This window comes from Salmo salar, chromosome ssa12 (genome assembly GCF_905237065.1).
Source record: "Salmo salar chromosome ssa12, Ssal_v3.1, whole genome shotgun sequence".
In the NCBI taxonomy this organism is placed as follows: Eukaryota; Metazoa; Chordata; class Actinopteri; order Salmoniformes; family Salmonidae; genus Salmo; species Salmo salar.
This window is the reverse complement of record NC_059453.1, coordinates 16,679,963-16,700,651: the sequence shown is the minus strand read 5'-3', so window position 1 is coordinate 16,700,651 and position 20,689 is coordinate 16,679,963. Positions and strand designations below refer to the sequence as shown.

Here is a 20,689-nt window from a genome sequence, read left to right as displayed (position 1 = left end):
CCCGGAAGCAGCGCAAACACAGCTTTTCAAACCCCGCCCACTTTGGTCATATGATCGTGGTCACATGAGCCGGAGTGTTTAAGTTTTGCCGGAGAAGAGTGGACGCAACGGAAGTCGCTCTTTTTTTTTCTCCTTGCTCAGCGCAAGTGACATTTAGGGAAGGTGGTTGGTTGATCAGCACAAGTTACATTTAAGGGAAGTGGTTTTGAAGTAACTGCAGTGATTATGTTGCTGACCTCGCTTAGTTGCTGCGGTCAGGAAACGAAAGAACAGATGTATTGTGATTGAAGAACACAGGCGTTTCATAAAGAATAGAACGCCTGGAAATAGGTTTGTCTATTTAAGTAATTAATTCTGTGTCCATTCCACTGGATTATTTTATTGCCAGTCAGTATTTGCTGTCCAGTATGTGTGTCCGTGTATCTGTCAGTGTATCTGTCCGTGTATCTGTACAGTGTGTGGGTGTGTGTGTGTGGTGATGATGAGTGTGAAGGGTGAATGTGTGTTACCTACCTGTGCGTATGTTAGCTTGGCCCAGCAGTAGAGGTAGGCTTTGTACTCCGTCAAACGAGTTGAAGTGATGGACTTCCTGGTGCAGACCGTACATACCTGTGTGTGTGTGTGTGTGTGTGTGTGTGTGTGTGTGTGTGTGTGTGTGTGTGTGTGCGCCTGCCTGAGGCCTGAGCAGCTATGAAAATGACTGTGGACCCAATGACAAATGTAAAACTGTATGAGACCAGAATGCAAATTGTAAAGTAGATCTTCAACAAAATTGTCATGTGATTGTGGCTAGCCAGTGTCAATTAAATTTGCCAGCCAGCGCCATAGCCATATATTCTAAATGGGATGGAGTGGGTTGACATGGTAATACCATAGCCATATATTCTAAATGGGATGTGGTGGGTTGACATGGTAATACCATAGCCATATATTCTAAATGGGATGTGGTGGGTTGACATGGTAATACCATAGCCATATATTCTAAATGGGATGTGGTGGGTTGACATGGTAATACCATAGCCATATATTCTAAATGGGGTGGGTTGACATGGTAATACCATAGCCATATATTCTAAATGGGGTGGGTTGACATGGTAATACCATAGCCATATATTCTAAATGGGGTGGGTTGGCATGGTAATACCATAGCCATATATTCTAAATGGGGTGGGGTGGTTTGGCATGGTAATACCATAGCCATATATTCTAAATGGGATGGGGTGGGTTGACATGGTGATACCATAGCCATAGATTGTAAATGGAGTTGGTTGGCATGGTGATAGTTAAATCAATCTGCCTATGTTAGGCTGTGTATGTTCTTTTGCCTCGACTGAATTTAGAAACTATATATTCAATAAATAAGTGAGCCAAAAATATTTTGCTCATGCTCTGTTGGTAGAACTCATGAAAGTAGAGTACAGTATACTGACTGATAAATGCACGTAGCTCAGTCTAGTTCATCTTGTTTGGCACCCTGATATAAATCTCACACTTGTGGGTAGGATTTTAATAGTTAAAGGAAAACTCCACCCAAAAACTACCCTTTGGTACAGTATTTGTTTCATTAGTCCATTGTTGACATAGTCCCAACATGTTTTGCTAGTCAGCAATCCAATTTTTAAGATAAGCAACTTTCAAAATACAGACATCATCACCATATGATGCCGAATACGTCATACGGGGATGATTTCTGTATTTTGCAAGTAGCTTATCTTGAAAACTCGATTGCTGACAAGCAAAACCATTTTCCTTTAAGTCTGTCAGGAGACTACAGTATGTCCTCTATTTTACTATCTTTGTCTTCATTCTTTATTGGCTTTTATTGCTGGATTTAATTGACCACTTTTCTACTTTCTTTCTGTTCTTTTATCACAGTGAGTGCACCAGTAATTCCACAAATGGAATGGAGACGCACTGGGAGGATCTTGCCTTTCTGGATCCTAGAATGATTTGAGATCTGACGGTTCTGGGAACGTTGGTGATTCTCTTGGTGTTTTGTCTTTTACCTGCCTAGTTGGAGTGAGAAGACGTGGATGTCATATTATAGTCTGGTTTGAACCTCACCCACCCTGAGGACTGAGGTAAGCAAACACAACCTACCTGGCCTACTGCTGCCACCTACAGTACCTTCCTGGTTTTGCCTGTTTGTGTGTCTATGGAATGGTGACATTGGATTGGTTTTCGTGTGTGTGTGTGTGTGTGTGTGTGTGTGTGTGTGTGTGTGTGTGTGTGTGTGTGTGTGTGTGTGTGTGTGTGTGTGTGTGTGTGTGTGTGTGTGTGTGTGTGTGTGTGTGTGTGTGTGTGTGTGTGTGTGTGTGTGTGTGTGTGTGTGTGTACTGTAGTCTCAAAGTCTGCTTGTCAGCACTTTGTGTGTGTCTGCCTGTCTGTCTGTGACTCTGCTCTCTGTCTGCATTAACATCTCTCCGCCTACTCTCCATCTCATGTTCGCCCCTTCACCAACTACAGACCCTCCTCTGTCCTGTTCCGTTCTGGTTCCAGGCAACATGATGGAGCCCCTGGTGGACCGGCCCGGGCCTCAGATTGGAAGGTCCTCTCTGGGGGAGAGAATGGCTTCCTGCTGCTCCTACAGAACCCTCCAGGCCTGGCTCCCCATCCTCACCTGGTTACCCAAGTAGGTGTCCCACCCTCATCTCTTTCTCTGGTGATGAGAGACAAAGGCTGCCCAGCTAGCACATAATGTTCTGAGAACCATGTGTTTCTTAGGTGGAAACGTCAGTACTTCAGCATTACGTTTTCTACAGGTTTCCTCATGGTTCTATTTAAAGTCATGTTCTCAGAACATTAAGAAAACCTTCCATAAAAACCACAAGAAAACATTAAAGTTCAAAGAACGTTCTAAGAATGTTATTTAAAAACATATACATTCCGTTCTCAGCGTCAACAAAACTCTATCCTTTATCTTTTTACGCATGTTCAGTTGTTGGCCGTGCCCACTAATTGGCCAAACCTGATCTTAATGAGTGGTTAATTACTTTGATATGGGGTCTAAATTAACTAAAATGAACAGCTTTGTAAGAGTTAATAAAACATGGCATGCTAGCTGCATCCTGGTGGCGCAGTGGACTAATTCCATGGATAGAGAACAGAAGATCATAGATTTGAATCTCACTGACGCCTTGCCATCATAAAAAAGAAATGTATTTATATGATTGATACTTAGGACACATGGAAATTCAGATGCTTATCTGTGCTGGGAGTTCAGAACACTTAACTAAACTAGCAGGGTTATTAAAAGTCTTATAGAAGCATGTTCTCGGAACGTTATTTATTTACTTTCAAATATGTCTCTGTCTCTCTCTCTTTCAATCTAAATCCTTGGGATGCTAACACAAGTCTCTGTGTTTTCTCCACTTCCAGGTACAGGCTGAGCTGGCTCCAGATGGACCTGATAGCAGGTCTCACCGTGGGTCTAACCACCGTACCACAGGCCCTGGCTTATGCTGAGGTGGCCGGCCTACCTGTGCAGGTGAGAGATCCGATGGATCACAGTTCATAGGCCTGAGTGTCTATAGACCATAGTCTGTACAGTTGAGAGGGAGGGGCCAGGGGCGGGGTTTATCTGTACAGTTGAGAGGGAGGGGCCAGGGGCGGGGTTTATCTGTACAGTTGAGAGGGAGGGGCCAGGGGCGGGGTTTATCTGTACAGTTGAGAGGGAGGAGCCAGTGGCGGGGGTTTGTCTGTACAGGTGAGAGGGAGGAGTCAGGGTTAAATAGTTAGGCCTACCTGTACTGGTGAGTGGTAGTAGAAGTACCTGCTATATATCTGGGACAAGGCCTCTCACGCCAGAAGGATCACATGCTGTTTCTAGTGTTGTATTGCTAAACGTTTGGCACACCTGTGTTGTTACATTTTCCAACCCTCACTGTAAGCATAGTTGAGTGTAATGTTGAACATGTTATTGGATCATATAGCTTTATAGACCTCAGTTTGCATCCCAAATGGCACCCTATTCCCTATATAGTGCACTACTTTTGACCGGAGCCCTATGGGGGAATGAATAGGGACACAGTTGGGACACAGTTCATAGGCCTGAGTGTCTATAGACCATAGTCATCAAGTCCTCTCATGTTTTAGTACACTACAGCTTTACCTTGGGATTCTTTTACCTGTTACCTGACATCTTTTCCCTCCATTGTCTCCTACAATCCCCCTCACTTCTCCTCTACTCTCTTTTTGTTTCCTACCCAGCTCTCTCTCTCTCTGTCTCAATTCAATTGGTTTTATTGGCATGGGAATCATATGTTTACATTGCCAAAGCAAGTGAAATGGATAAACAAATGTGAAATAAACACTAAAAACTAACAGTAAACATTACACTCACACATTTTCCAAAATAATAAAGACATTTTAAATGTCATGTTATGTCTATATACAGTGTTGAAGCGATGTGCAAATAGTTAAAGTACAAAATCGAAAATAAATAAATATGGGTTGTATTTACAATGGTGTTTGTTCTTCACTGGTTGCCCTTTTCTTGTGGCAACAGGTCTCAAATCTTGCCGCTGTGATGCCACACTGTGGTATTTCACCCAGTAGATATGAGAGTTTATCAAAATTGGATTTGTTTTCAAATTCTTTGTGGGTCTGTGTAATCTGAAGGAAATATGTGTATCTCATATGGTTATACATTTGGCAGGAGGTTAGGAAGTGCTCTCTCTCTCTCTACTTCCTTTAAGTCAAATTATCCCCCTTTCTACAGTATGGCTTGTACTCCGCCTTCATGGGTGGGTTCATCTATACGTTTCTGGGGACCTCCAAGGATGTAACCCTGGGTCCTACTGCCATCATGTCCCTGCTGTGTGCCTCCTACGTGGGGGGAGACCCGGTCCGAGCCGTCCTCCTCACCCTGCTCTGTGGAACCATACAGACCGCCATGGCTCTACTACGTCTGGGTAGGGGAGAATGTCTTCATAGTTCTGGTTCTAGATCACTTCTGGTTCTAGATCACCCTCGTAGTCCTGGTTCTAGATCACCCTCGTAGTCCTGGTTCTAGATCACCCTCGTAGTCCTGGTTCTAGATCAACCTCGTAGTCCTGGTTCTAGATCACCCTCGTAGTTCTATTTCTAGATAATTTCTGCTTTCAGGATTTCTTCTGGACTTCATCTCCTTTCCGGTGATCAAAGGCTTCACCTGTGCTGCCGCGGTAACCATAGGCTTCGGTCAAGTCAAGGTGAGACACACACACACACACACACACACCATCCCTGTGTGAGGACAGTGTTAATCCAGTGTTGTTTTGTCTCCAGAATGTGCTGGGACTGAAGGACATACCTCATGAGTTCTTCCTGCAGGTCTACTACACCTTCTACAGGATACCTGAGACCAGGTAGAGTAGAGGACAGGTCTACACCTTCTACAGGAAACCTGAGACCAGGTAGAGTAGAGGACAGGTCTACACCTTCTACAGGAACCCTGAGACCAGGTAGAGTAGAGGACAGGTCTACACCTTCTACAGGAACCCTGAGACCAGGTAGAGTAGAGGACAGGTCTACACCTTCTACAGGATACCTGAGACCAGGTAGAGTAGAGGACAGGTCTACACCTTCTACAGGATACCTGAGACCAGGTAGAGTAGAGGACTGGTCTACACCTTCTACAGGATACCTGAGACCAGGTAGCGTAGAGGACAGGTCTACACCTTCTACAGGAAACCTGAGACCAGGTAGAGTAGAGGACTGGTCTACACCTTCTACAGGATACCTGAGACCAGGTAGAGTAGAGGACTGGTCTACACCTTCTACAAGATACCTGAGACCAGGTAGAGTAGAGGACAGGTCTACACCTTCTACAGGATACCTGAGACCAGGTAGAGTAGAGGACTGGTCTACACCTTCTACAGGATACCTGAGACCAGGTAGAGTAGAGGACTGGTCTACACCTTCTACAGGAAACCTGAGACCAGGTAGAGTAGAGGACAGGTCTACACCTTCTACAGGATACCTGAGACCAGGTAGAGTAGAGGACAGGTCTACACCTTCTACAGGATACCTGAGACCAGGTAGAGTAGAGTAGAGGACAGGTCTACACCTTCTACAGGATACCTGAGACCAGGTAGAGTAGAGTAGAGGACAGGTCTACACCTTCTACAGGATACCTGAGACCAGGTAGAGTAGAGTAGAGGACAGGTCTACACCTTCTACAGGAAACCTGAGACCAGGTAGAGGACAGGTCTACACCTTCTACAGGAAACCTGAGACCAGGTAGAGTAGAGGACAGGTCTACACCTTCTACAGGAAACCTGAGACCAGGTAGAGTAGAGGACAGGTCTACACCTTCTACAGGAAACCTGAGACCAGGTAGAGTAGAGTAGAGGACAGGTCTACACCTTCTACAGGAAACCTGAGACCAGGTAGAGTAGAGGACAGGTCTACACCTTCTACAGGATACCTGAGACCAGGTAGAGTAGAGGACTGGTCTACACCTTCTACAGGAAACCTGAGACCAGGTAGAGTAGAGGACAGGTCTACACCTTCTACAGGATACCTGAGACCAGGTAGAGTAGAGTAGAGTAGAGTAGAGGACAGGTCTACACCTTCTACAGGAAACCTGAGACCAGGTAGAGTAGAGGACTGGTCTACACCTTCTACAGGAAACCTGAGACCAGGTAGAGTAGAGGACAGGTCTACACCTTCTACAGGATACCTGAGACCAGGTAGAGTAGAGGACAGGTCTACACCTTCTACAGGATACCTGAGACCAGGTAGAGGACAGGTCTACACCTTCTACAGGAAACCTGAGACCAGGTAGAGTAGAGGACAGGTCTACACCTTCTACAGGATACCTGAGACCAGGTAGAGGACAGGTCTACACCTTCTACAGGAAACCTGAGACCAGGTAGAGTAGAGGACAGGTCTACACCTTCTACAGGATACCTGAGACCAGGTAGAGTAGAGTAGAGGACAGGTCTACACCTTCTACAGGAGACCTGAGACCAGGTAGAGTAGGCCTACAGTAGGCTACACTTTTGTATGTGTGTGTAATATTGTTGTTACGTGTGTGTGTGTGTGTGTGTAATATTGTTGTAGTGTGTGTGTTTGTGTAACATCGTTGTAATGTGTGTTTGTGTAACGTGTGTGTAATATTGTTGTAACGTGTGTGTGTGTAATATCGTTGTTGTGTGTGTGTAATATCGTTGTAACGTGTGTGTGTAATATCGTTGTAACGTGTGTGTGTAATATCGTTGTAGTGTGTGTGTGTAATATCGTTGTAACGTGTGTGTGTAATATCGTTGTAACGTGTGTGTGCGTGTAATATCGTTGTAACGTGTGTGCGTGTAATATCGTTGTAACGTGTGTGCGCGTGTAATATCGTTGTAACGTGTGTGCGCGTGTAATATCGTTGTAACGTGTGTGCGCGTGTAATATCGTTGTAGTGTGTGCGTGTAATATCGTTGTAGTGTGTGCGTGTAATATCGTTGTAGTGTGTGTAATATCGTTGTTGTGTGTGCGTGTAATATCGTTGTAGTGTGTGTGTGTATCGTTGTAGTGTGTGTGTGTATCGTTGTAGTGTGTGTGTGTATCGTTGTAGTGTGTATCGTTGTAGTGTGTGTGTAATATCGTTGTAGTGTGTGTGTAATATCGTTGTGTAGTGTGTGTGTAATATCGTTGTAACGTGTGTGTGTAATATCGTTGTAACGTGTGTGTGTAATATCGTTGTAACGTGTGTGTGTAATATCGTTGTAACGTGTGTGTGTAATATCGTTGTAACGTGTGTGTGTAATATCGTTGTAATGTGTGTGTGTAATATCGTTGTAACGTGTGTGTGTAATATCGTTGTAACGTGTGTGTGTAATATCGTTGTAACGTGTGTGTGTGTGTAATATCGTTGTAACGTGTGTGTGTGTAATATCGTTGTAACGTGTGTGTGTAATATCGTTGTAACGTGTGTGTAATATCGTTGTAACGCGTGTGTAATATCGTTGTAACGCGTGTGTAATATCGTTGTAACGCGTGTGTAATATCGTTGTAACGTGTGTGTGTGTGTAATATCGTTGTAACGCGTGTGTAATATCGTTGTAACGCGTGTGTAATATCGTTGTAACGTGTGTGTGTGTAATATCGTTGTAACGTGTGTGTGCGTGTAATATCGTTGTAACGTGTGCGTGTAATATCGTTGTAGTGTGTGTGTGTGTGTGTAATATCGTTGTAGTGTGTGTGTGATATCGTTGTTGTGTGTGTGATATCGTTGTAGTGTGTGTGTGTAATATCGTTGTAGTGTGTGTGTGTAATATCGTTGTAGTGTGTGTGTGTAATATCGTTGTAGTGTGTGTGTAATATCGTTGTAGTGTGTGTGTAATATCGTTGTAGTGTGTGTGTAATATCGTTGTAGTGTGTGTGTGTGTGTGTAATATCGGTGTGTGTGTGTAATATCGTTGTAACGTGTGTGTGTGTGTAATATCGTTGTAACGTGTGTGTGTGTGTAATATCGTTGTAACGTGTGTGTGTGTAATATCGTTGTAGCGTGTGTGTGTAATATCGTTGTAACGTGTGTGTGTGTGTGTAATATCGTTGTAACGTGTGTGTGTGTGTAATATCGTTGTAACGTGTGTGTGTGTAATATCGTTGTAACGTGTGTGTGTGTAATATCGTTGTAACGTGTGTGTGTGTAATATCGTTGTAACGTGTGTGTGTGTGTAATATCGTTGTAGTGTGTGCGTGTAATATCGTTGTAGTGTGTGTGTGTGTGTAATATCGTTGTAGTGTGTGTGTGTGTGTGTAATATCGTTGTAGTGTGTGTGTGTGTGATATCGTTGTAGTGTGTGTGTGTGTGATATCGTTGTAGTGTGTGTGTGTGATATCGTTGTAGTGTGTGTGTGTAATATCGTTGTAGTGTGTAATATCGTTGTAGTGTGTGTGTGTGTGTGTGTGTGTGTAATATCGGTGTGTGTGTGTAATATCGGTGTGTGTGTGTAATATCGTTGTAGTGTGTGTGTAATATCGTTGTAGTGTGTGTGTGTAATATCGTTGTAACGTGTGTGTGTGTGTGTGTGTATATCGTGTGTGTGTGTGTGTGTAATATCGTTGTAACGTGTGTGTGTGTAATATCGTTGTAGTGTGTGTGTGTGTGTAGGATAGGAGATGTGGTTCTAGGTCTGCTGTGTCTGTATCTGCTGGTGATGTTGCAGTGGATGAAGAGTACCCTAGAACCCCCGTCAGAACAGGACACCCCCCTCACCAGGGCTGCTCACAGTCTGGTCTGGGGCATCGCTACCGGTCAGTACCTGGGGGGGTGTGTGTGTGTGGTGTGTGTGTGTGAGAGAGTATAATGTGTGTGTCTCCCCACCTCAGTGCGTAATGCGTTGGTCGTAGTGGCGGCGTCCTTCGTGGCGTTCTCATGGAACGCGTTTGGCTCACCGGTCTTCACCATTACCGGGAAAACGTCCCAGGGCCTGCCGCCATTCAGAGCCCCTCCGCTCTCCGAGACCACGCCCAACGGTACCAGCATCAGCTTCGGAGAGATCGTAGAGGTGAGTGACGGGGGAGACAGACCAATAGGGATACAGAGTTGGTGAGTGACAGGGGGACAGACCAATAGGGATACAGAGTTGGTGAGTGACAGGGGACAGACCAATAGGGATACAGAGTGGGGGAGTGACAGGGGGATGGACCAATTTGGATACAGAGTTGACACTGGAGAGTGGGTGTCAACCAATTATATTACGGAATTTAGTTATTACCGTTGGGGAGAGTGAGCTGAACCAATGATATTACAGTATTGAGTTGTTAGTGTTGAGTTGTCACAGTATTGTGTTTTCCAATTAGGTTACAGTGAAAAGTAACAAGTAGCTATTACAGCAAAGGTCCCCAGTCGCTCTTGGTCAGTATGCTAAGCCAATCAGGGAACAGTAATTAGTCATTAGAACCCTGTTGTCCAAGCACATCTCAGATATGAGTGATTGAAAACCCCTTCTGACCAATCTCGTGGCAGGATTTTGGAGGAGGGCTGGCTGTCATCCCCTTCATGGGAGTACTGGAGAGTATTGCCATCGCTAAAGCCTTCGGTGAGAGCCTTCTGTGTGTGTGTGTGTCTTTCTGCCATGATACTGGTGTGCTCTTTATGTACCAACTTGTGTTGTTAAATGTTTATTTGACCAAAGAAGTCACATTGAGGATGGAATATCTAAAGAATCTTGCATAATTATTCTGTTTCTCTATCTTCTTTGCTGTTAAGTGAGTTTAAATGCACTTTGAATAAAGTTTGATTTGATTTGAATCCCCAGCCAGTCAGAATGACTATAGGATCGATGCCAACCAGGAACTGTTTGCTATTGGTCTAACCAACATCATGGGATCCTTCGTCTCAGCCTATCCGGTCACAGGAAGCTTCGGAAGGTGTGTGTGCATTAGTGTTGCCATGACACCAGTGTGGCGTTACTAGGAAGTAAGGAAACACAACATGAAGCGGACTGAAGCTCTTGAAACAGTCCTAATGTTTGAAACAGCCTGATGTTGTCGCCCAGAATCACATTTGTTTATTTTGCAAGTTATAGCACACAATATGTTACAAAAGTAGGTTTTAAAGGAGTTTAGTCTGCTTCGTGTTTTATTTTTTGCCATGGAAAATCTGGTATCGGAGTGTCACGATACTGACATCACTAATGTGCGTGTGTGTCGTGTTTCCTGTGTATTTTGTGTTTGTGTGTTATACACGCTAATGTATAATCTACCCATGTTCAGGACTGCAGTGAACTCCCAGACAGGGGTGTGTACACCAGCCGGAGGTATAGTCACTGGTAAGACAGAATTTACTACAAATCTCCCTTCCATTTCTCTCCCTTTCTCTCTCCTATCCATCCATCTCTCTCTTTCTTTCTCTCTCTCTCTCTGTACTGTACTGCAATGTTGTTGTAGTATTGTACTGTACAGTCGTGGCCAAAAGTCTTGAGAATGACGCAAATATTAATTTCCACAAAGTTTGCTGCTTCAGTGTCTTTAGATATTTTTGTTAGATATTACTATGGAATACTGAAGTATAATTACAAGCATTTCATAAGCGTCAAAGGCTTTTATTGACAATTACATGAAGTTGATGCAAAGTCAATATTTGCAGTGTTGACCCTTCTTTTTCAAGACCTCTGCAATCCGCCCTGGCATGTTGTTAATTAACTTCTGGGCCACATCCTGACTGATGGCAGCCCATTCTTGCATAATCAATGCTTGGAGTTTGTCAGAATTTGTGGGTTTTTGTTTGTCCACCCGCCTCTTGAGGATTGACCACAAGTTCTCAATGGGATTAAGGTCTGGGGAGTTTCCTGGCCATGGACTGAAAATATCGATGTTTTGTTCCCCAAGCCACTTAGTTATCACTTTTGCCTTATGGCAAGAGGCTCCATCATCCTGGAAAAGGCATTGTTCGTCACCAAACTGTTCCTGGATGGTTGGGAGAAGTTGCTCTCGAAGGACGTGTTGGTACCATTCTTTATTCATGGCAGTGTTCTTAGGCAAAATTGTGAGTGAGCCCACTCCCTTGGCTGAAAAGCAACCCCACACATGAATGGTCTCAGGATGCTTTACTGTTGGCATGACACAGGACTGATGGTAGCGCTCACCTTGTCTTCTCCGGACAATCTTTTTTCCGGATGCCCCAAAGGGGATTCATCAGAGAAAATGACTTTACCCCAGTCCTCAGCAGTCCAATCCCTGTACCTTTTGCAGAATATCAGTCTGTCCCTGATGTTTTTCCTGGAGAGAAGTGGCTTCTTTGCTGCCCTTCTTGACACCAGGCCATCCTCCAAAAGTCTTCGCCTCACTGTGCGTGCAGATGCACTCACACCTGCCTGCTGCCATTCCTGAGCAAGCTCTGTACTGGTGGTGCCCCGATCCCGCAGCTGAATCAACTTTAGGAGACGGTCCTGGCGCTTGCTGGACTTTCTTGGGCGCCCTGAAGCCTTCTTCACAACAATTAAACCGCTCTCCTTGAAGTTCTTGATGATCCGATAAATGGTTGATTTAGGTGCAATCTTACTGGCAGCAATATCCTTGCCTGTGAAGCCCTTTTTGTGTAAAGCAATGATGACGGCACGCGTTTTCTTGCAGGTACCCATGGTAAACAGAGGAAGAACAATGATTCCAAGCACCACCCTCCTTTTGAAGCTTCCAGTCTGTTATTCGAACTCAATCAGCATGACAGAGTGATCTCCAGCCTTGTCCTCGTCAACACTCACACCTGTGTTAACCTGTCTGGGAACCTGGGACGCTTGCGTCCCACCCTAGTCAACAGCCAGTGGAATCGCGTCGCGCGAAATACAAATACCTCATAAATGCTATAACTTAAATTTCTCAAACATATGACTATTCTACACCATTTTATAGATACACCTCTCCTGAATCGAACCATGTTGTCCGATTTTCAAAAAGGCTTTACAGCAAAAGCAAAACATTAGATTATGTTAGGAGAGTACCCTGCCAAAAATAATAACACTGCCATTTTCAAAGCAACTAGCATGCATCACAAATACCCAAAACACAGCTAAATGCAGCACTAACCTTTGACAATCTTCATCAGATGACACTCCTAGGACATCATGTTACACAATACATGCAGTTTTTTGTTCGATAAAGTTAATATTTATATATAAAAACAGCATTTTACATCGGCCCGTGACGTTCAGAAAATATTTTCCCTCAAATGCTTCCGGTGATCAGCGCTACAATTTACAAAATGACTATTCGAAAACATTGTTAAAATGTAATATTGTCATTCAAAGAATAATAGATTAACATCTCGTGAATGCAACCGCATTGCCAGATTTAAAAATAACTTTACTGGGAAATCACACTTTGCAATAAACGAGGTGCTATGCTCAGAAAAATAGGCTAGGCGATACAGGTTAGCGCCATCTTGGAACCATCTAAAATCAAATATACTATTGTAAATATTCCCTTACCTTTGATTATCTTCATCAGAAGGCACTTCCAGGAATCCCAGGTCCACAACAAATGTAGTTTTGTTCGAAAAAGTTAATAATTTATGTCCCAATAGCTCCTTCTTGTTAGCGCGTTCCGAAGGCTACTCATAATGTACTGAAGCGCGCGGGACTTGTCGTCACGAATGTGCAAAAAATATATATATTTACGTTCGTTCAAACATGTCAAACGTTGTATAACATAAATCTTTAGGGCCTTTTTCAATCAGAGCTTCAATAATATTCAAGGCAGACATTGCATTGTCTTACTAAACGTTTCGGAACAAGAGGGTACCCACGGGCGCCCGCGTCATAGTAGTAATGGCCCTCCCCCTATGACCAGCTTTCCAGGCCTCTCGTTCGGTCAGTTTTTACCGGAGAAGACTCAAACCACTTTGTAAAGACTGTTGACATCTAGTGAAAGCCTTAGGAAGTGCTAAATGAATCCTAACTCACGGTGTGTTTCATAGGCAAAGTGTTGAAGGTGATTCCACAAATCAGATTTCCACTTCCTGCATGGAATCTTCTCAGGTTTTGGCCTGCCATATGAGTTCTGTTATACTCACAGACACCATTCAAACAGTTTTAGAAACGTTAGTGTTTTCTATCCAAATCTACTAATTATATGCATATTCTAGTTACTGGGCAGGAGTAGTAACCAGATTAAATCGGGTACGTTTTTTATCCGGCCGTGCAAATACTGCCCCCTGGCCCCAACAAGTTAACGAGAGAATCACTGACATGATGTCAGCTGGTCCTTTTGTGGCAGGGCTGAAATGCAGTGGAAATGTTTTTGGGGGATTCAGTTCATTTGCATGGCAAAGAGGGACTTTGCAATTAATTGCAATTCATCTGATCACTCTTCATAAGATTCTGGAGTATATGCAAATTGCCATCATACAAACTGAGGCAGCAGACTTTGTGAAAATTCATATTTGTGTCATTCTCAACTTTTGGCCACGATTTTAGACTAGTAGTATAGTTTACTGTATAATACTGCAGTACACTGTAATTATTGTGTAGTGTCTGACGCCCACTGGTGTTGAGGTGTGGTATTGTGTAGTAGTTAGTATACTGTAATTAATGTGTGGTATCTGTCTGGTGTTGAGGTGTGGTAGTGCTGTTGTCCCTGGCCTTCCTGATGCCAGCATTCTACTACATCCCGAAAGCCTCTCTGGCAGCAGTCATCATCTGTGCTGTGGCTCCCATGGTCGACTACCGTGTCGTCATACAGTTCTGGAGGATACGCAGTAAGTAGTGCGTGTGTGTGTTTTTAAATCTGTTTGTATGTGTTTGTCTCTCAGTTTTTACATATTTGTGTGTCGTGTGTGTTTCAAATCTATGTGTGTGTTTTCAAATCTGTGTGTGTGTGTGTGTGTGTGTGTGTGTGTGTGTCTCAGAGCTTGACCTGGTGCCGTTCCTGACCACCTTCCTGTTGAGTTTCTGGGAGGTGCAGTACGGCATTGTGGGAGGTGTAGTTGTTTCTGGACTCATGCTGCTCTACAATGTAGCCAGGCCCAGCATAAAGGTAGTGTGTGTGTGTGTGCGTGCGTGCGCGCATGTGTGCATGCATTCATTTGTGTGTATGTGAGCGTGTGTGTGTGTGTGTGTCTGTGTGTGTGTGTGTGTGTGTGTGTAACAGGTGTCTGTGTAACAGGTGTGTAGGTGTGTGTTCTCTCTGTGTGTACGTGTGTGTGTGTGTAACAGGTGTGTGTTCTCTCTGTGTGTACAGGTGTGTGTGTGTGTGTGTGTAACAGGTGTCTGTGTAACAGGTGTGTAGGTGTGTGTTCTCTCTGTGTGTACAGGTGTGTGTGTGTGTGTGTGTAACAGGTGTGTGTTCTCTCTGTGTGTACAGGTGTGTGTGTGTAACAGGTGTGTGTTCTCTCTGTGTGTACAGGTGTGTGTGTGTAACAGGTGTGTGTTCTCTCTGTGTGTACAGGTGTGTGTGTGTGTAACAGGTGTGTGTTCTCTCTGTGTGTACAGGTGTGTGTGTGTGTGTGTAACAGGTGTGTGTTCTCTCTGTGTGTGTGTACGTGTGTGTGTGTGTGTGTGTAACAGGTGTGTGTTCTCTCTGTGTGTACAGGTGTGTGTGTGTGTGTAACAGGTGTGTGTTCTCTCTGTGTGTACAGTGTGTGTGTGTGTGTGTAACAGGTGTGTGTTCTCTCGTGTGTGTACAGTGTGTGTGTGTGTGTGTAACAGGTGTGTGTTCTCTCTGTGTGTACAGGTGTGTGTGTGTGTAACAGGTGTGTGTTCTCTCTGTGTGTACAGGTGTGTGTGTGTGTGTAACAGGTGTGTGTTCTCTCTGTGTGTACAGGTGTGTGTGTGTGTGTGTAACAGGTGTGTGTTCTCTCTGTGTGTACAGGTGTGTGATCATGGTGTTCTGGTGATGGAGTTAGATAGTGGACTCAGTTTCCCCTCGACAGAGTACCTCAACACTGTCCTATACACTCAGGCACTACAGGGTAAGAGAATGTGTATTCTGGAATGCTGGAACATTGTTAATGTGGGAGGCAATCCGTCTGCGTAGGGAGACTAATCTGTCCTCCTCTTGTGCTTGCCCCCCCCCCCCTTCTCCTCTCCCCCCTCCCTGTCTCCCTCAGCCTCTCCTCCTAGGTCAGTGGTCCTTGACTGTCATCATGTCAATACTGTAGACTATACAGTTGTCAACGAGCTCAGGGACCTGCTACGACAGTTCAAACTACGAGGGGTCGGACTCATCTTCTCTGGCCTGCAGGTACTGACTGACTGACTGACTGACTGGGTGTGTTCTGGCCTGCAGGTACTGACTGACTGACTGACTGGGTGTGTTCTGGCCTGCAGGTACTGACTGACTGACTGGGTGTGTTCTGGCCTGCAGGTACGACGACTGACTGACTGACTGGGTGTGTTCTGGCCTGCAGGGGTACGGACTGACTGACTTGTGTTCAGGCCTGCAGGTACCTGACTGACTGACTGACTGGGTGTGTTCAGGCCTGCAGGTACTGACTGACTGACTGGGTGTGTTCTGGCCTGCAGGTACTGACTGACTGACTGACTGGGTGTGTTCAGGCCTGCAGGTACTGACTGACTGACTGACTGGGTGTGTTCTGGCCTGCAGGTACTGACTGGGTGTGTTCTGGCCTGCAGGTACTGACGGTGGCTGACTGGTACTGACTGGGTGTGTTCAGGCCTGCAGGTACTGACCTGACTGTGCAGGTACTGACCGGGTGTGTTCTGGCCTGCAGGTACTGACCGGGTGTGTTCTGGCCTGCAGGTACTGACCGGGTGTGTTCTGGCCTGCAGGTACTGACTGACTGACTGGGTGTGTTCTGGCCTGCAGGTACTGACTGACTGACTGACTGGGGTTTCTGGCGGGACTGATGTGTGTTCTGGCCTGCAGGTACTGACTGACTGACTGACTGGGTGTGTTCAGGCCTGCAGGTACTGACTGACTGACTGACTGGGTGTGTTCTGGCCTGCAGGTACTGACTGACTGACTGACTGACTGGGTGTGTTCAGGCCTGCAGGTACTGACTGACTGACTGACTGGGTGTGTTCTGGCCTGCAGGTACATTGGTTGACTACCAATGATGAAGTATAATCAGACTGATTGCATCTCTCTCTCTCTTCACTCTGTCTCTCTCTCAGTATTCGGTCTTGGAGGTCCTGTTGGCAGCAGATCTGCCGGATCTTAGACACACCGCCAGTGTGGAGGCGGCACTAACCATCCTATCGGGTAACGCTCAGTGACTGACACCACAACCAACAAATCACGGACGAGAACAGTGATATATATTTTTTTATGCTGTCCTGAACCAATCCCTGCTGATTGCAGCAATTACACTCGAGTCAACGGACACTGACAATGAAATCAGAATGATTGGTATGGATCTGGACCAATCGGGGTACAGCGGTGGCCATGAATGTCCCTCCACCTTACCCATTGATTGGCTGTCAAGCAGTTGACAGGTTGTCAACCCCCTGTTTTTTAACCAAGTATGAGAACCGATCTCTTATGCTTTTCCACTTTGAATATGCTGCTGTGTGATCGGTTTCATCTTGTAGCTTTTATAATGACTTTCATGTTGTTGAAGTTATCTGTAGACACTGATCAAGTCTAGAGTAGGTTTTGTGGTTTCTTTCACTAATGGACATTTGAATGTCTCTGTGTGCAGTTTGAAGTTAGTTGAAGGTAGTTTCTGGCCCATTGCTAACTAGCGTTAGCACAATGACTGGAAGTTTACAGGAACAGCTAGAACACACTACCTTTATCCTGGGTCTGTTTTAACACGTTTGCTCTGTGTGTTAACCCCTTCAGAGCCAACGTACACAGAGGAACAGGAGGAGGGGAAATCACTTCTCAGGAAGTGATGTAAGGAAAGAAGCCCCACCCCCTCAGCACTTAACTTCCTGTTTGTGTTCCAAATCAAAATTCCAAATCCTTTCCAGGCCCCTACCCCAGTGTGTCCCAATCCTGGTCCTGCGGACCCTAAGGGGGGCACATTTTTGTTTTTGCACTCACGAACCTGACTCAACCAAATGCTTGATAAGTTGATTAGTTGAATTAAGCTAAAAACAAAACGTGTGCACCGCCTTGGGTCCCCTGGACCAGGATTGGGAAACCCTTGACACCTGAGTCAGTGTGTGTGGATAGGTGTAAGCAATATGGAGTAAATAGCACTTAGCCTGTCCAGAGATATTACTGTATGTCTAATACCCATCTAATGTTTTGATTTGATTTACATAGGCGTTAGGGCTCTAGCTGGTATGGGACGTGTCAAATATTCTTAGACTGGGGAGATACTTCCACTATTGCAACTTTGGTTTTAAATGTTCTTCTTATACACATTAATACATATAATATATTATATACATTTGCTTGATCAATTATTGATCCCTTTCAAATTGATCAATTGTGCTTTATTGGTTGCCTCTATTGGATGAGAAGTGTGTGTATTTACCTGTACGATCATGACCATAAGAAGAAAATCACATTCCAAATAGTTTTTGATACGTGATCAAGTGCCTATGTCCTGCCCTTAATTCAATTATTATAATTTAACACTTTTAAACTTTTTAATTCTTACTTAGAAATGTATTTGATAAAACTGACGATTTGTATACAGCTCCAAACTTAATGTATGCAGTGAATTAACCAGCGGTGTAAAGTACTTAAGTACAGATACCCAAAAAACAACTTCAGTAGTACTTTAAAGTATCTGTACTTTACTATTTATATTTTTGACTACTTTTACTTCACTACATTCCTAAAGACAATGATGTACTTTTTACTCCATACATTTTCCCTGACACCCAGAAGTACTCGTTACATTTTGAATACTTAGCAGGACAGGAAAACGGTTCAATTCACACACCTGGTCATCTCTACTGCCTCTGATCTGGAGGACTCACTAAACACTAATTCTTCATTTGTAAATGATGTCTGAGTGTTGGAGTGTGCCCCTGGCTAGCCATAAATAAAAAAAATAAAAAAATAAAGAAAATTGTGCTGTTTGATTGCCTAATAGAAGTAATTTGAAATGATTTATACTTTTAAACTTAAGTATATTTTTGTAATTACATTTGATACTTAAGTGTATTTAAAACCAAATACTTTGACTTTTACTCAAGTAGTATTTTACTGGGTGACTCACTTTTACTTGAGTCATTTTCTATTAAGGTATGAATGCGTGCTATGGTGCACGAGCAGTGTGGTCAGCATGTAACATGTGTGAGCGTTGCAAAATAAATGTACACATACATCTAATTCAATCATTGCACCCACACTGCTTGCGTGAGTCAATGAGCGTCTGCGTAGCCAGGCGCTAAAATAGAACTTGATTCTATTTGTCACGCTTGATACGCTGCAAGTCCCGCCTCTCCCATCTCATTGGTTTTTAGGAGCATATACCCACGTGGGTGATTGAAAGATGAACTGAGTTCCACACTCCAGTCCAGTTGGTGGTGGTAATGCACCTTAAAGTTGTGTGCCAACCGCCATATAAAGTCCAAAGAAGAAGAAGCCTGAAGGAGGAGAGATTTCTAGAAACTAACTCGGTTTAGCCTTTTATCTGTGGATTCATTGTCAGAGTAGAGGACCTTGTGTATTTAAGGTAAAATAACAACCCAATGTTTATATCCCAGGACAAATTAGCTAGCAACAGCAAGCTAGCTAAATTCGACCTGTCCCCAAATTAATCTAGTTGGTTCAGAGTTTGTTTTGATATTTCAACCTGCGTCTCCTGATTGCATCTGGTGTGGGTGGACAAAATCAACACTCTGTGCACGGGGGCATTGTCATGCTGAAACAGGAAATGGCTTTCCCCAAACTGTTGCCACAAAGTTGAAAGCACAGAATTGTCTAGAATGTCATTGTATGCTATAGTTCCAGTGAAGGGAAATCTTAACGCTAAGGGGCCTAGCCCGAACCATGAAAAACAGACCGAGACCATTATTCCTCCTCCACCAAACTTTACAGTTGGCACAATGCATTGGGTCAGGTAGCGTTCTCCTGGCATATGCCAAATCCAGATTCGTCCGTCGGACTGCCAGATGGTGAAGCGTGATTCATTACTCCAGAGAATGCGTTTCCACTGCTCCAGAGTCCAATGGTGGCGAGCTTTACACCACTCCAGCCGATGCTTGGCATTCCGCATGGGGATCTTAGGATTGTGTGCGGCTGCTCTGCTATTTCATGAGGCTCCTGCGGAACAGTTCTTGTGCTGACGTTGCTTCCAGAGGCAGTTTGGAACTCAGTAGTGAGTGTTGCAACCGAGGACAGACGATTTTTACGCGCTACGCCCTTCAGCACTCAGGGGTTTTGTTCTGTGAGCTTGTGTGGCCTACCACTTTGCGGCTGAGCCGTTGTTGCTCCTAGATGTTTCCACTTAACTATAACAGCACTTAGTTGACCGGGACAGCTCTAGCAGGGAAGAAATTTGACGAACTGACTTGTTGGAAAGGTGGCATCCTTTGACACAGGTGGCCACGTTGTAAGTCACTGAGCTCTTCAGTAAGGCCACTCTACTCCGAATGTTTGTCTATGGAGATTGCATGGTTGTGTGCAAAATATTATACACCTGTCAGCAGCAGGTGTGGCTGAAATAGCCAAATCCACTAAGGGTTCTGACGTTATGTCTAAGAGAAAGAGTCCATAAATTAACCAATACAGTTCAAGGCTGGTCTGATACGTTGGTGCTGTTTTCTCAAGTGTTTATCACCATAAGCAACATAGACCCAGGTGTAAATTAATAAAACTTCTGTGTTGTTACTAGAGGGATCCAGAACCAACTGAGCCTGACGTCCATGTATAGACCAGTTGTGACTCCCAATCACGGCCGGTTGTGATACAGCCTGGAATCGAACCAGGGTCTGTAGTGACACCTCTAGCACTGAGATGCAGTGCCTTAGACTGCTGCGCCACTCGGGAGCCCTGGATTCAGTACAACAGACTCACATAACTTACTGCTGTTCATGATTGTGCACATTCACACATTTTTTTTTAATAAAGTGTCTGTTTTGGGGTTGAAAATGTGCTCACTTTCTCTCTAATGTTAATAAAAAAACATGGTCAGACAGATTTGTTATGTTACTGAACTTTAGGAGTCAACAGCTACCAAACAAGGTTATGTCTAACTAGTGTGGTAGCAATTCTATAGAAAAAGAGAGACTGCAGATTCCTCTTACAACGACTTTATTATAAGATTTGCACAAATGAAGCAATCAACCATTACCAAGAACGGTTTAGAGTTGAAAGCTTAACAAACATAGTCGGGTCTTTTTTT

General features: G+C 44.3%; 1 protein-coding gene and 1 long non-coding RNA gene across 8 annotated transcripts; both read left to right on the top strand.

Moving 5' to 3' along the window:
* The first annotated feature begins 75 nt into the window (after positions 1–75).
* On the top strand, positions 76–20,214 carry slc26a11 (solute carrier family 26 member 11). 6 transcript variants are annotated; one of them, XM_045690865.1, is made up of 18 exons: positions 76–330; positions 1,876–2,081; positions 2,467–2,632; positions 3,379–3,487; positions 4,721–4,913; positions 5,107–5,192; positions 5,269–5,348; positions 9,092–9,234; positions 9,310–9,488; positions 9,950–10,022; positions 10,242–10,353; positions 10,699–10,754; positions 14,036–14,176; positions 14,327–14,454; positions 15,289–15,388; positions 15,527–15,660; positions 16,554–16,641; positions 20,180–20,214. In XM_045690865.1, exons 3-18 carry the CDS (start codon positions 2,505–2,507, stop codon positions 20,197–20,199), a joined length of 1,770 nt encoding a protein of 589 aa, XP_045546821.1. In that variant the 5' UTR covers positions 76–330; positions 1,876–2,081; positions 2,467–2,504; the 3' UTR covers positions 20,200–20,214. The 6 variants fall into 6 exon arrangements, with proteins under 6 accessions (XP_045546821.1, XP_045546818.1, XP_045546817.1 ...); XM_045690862.1 differs by lacking the exon at positions 20,180–20,214 and adding an exon at positions 17,224–17,534 and having other exon boundaries at positions 2,500–2,632; XM_045690861.1 differs by lacking the exon at positions 20,180–20,214 and adding an exon at positions 17,224–17,534.
* On the top strand, positions 5,356–7,126 carry LOC106564345 (uncharacterized). Of its 2 annotated transcripts, none has more exons than XR_006757900.1 (3): positions 5,356–6,515; positions 6,579–6,813; positions 6,857–7,126. It is a non-coding gene; the product is annotated as an uncharacterized lncRNA (long non-coding RNA). The 2 variants fall into 2 exon arrangements; XR_006757899.1 differs by having other exon boundaries at positions 6,905–7,110.
* Positions 20,215–20,689: the final 475 nt, after the last annotated feature.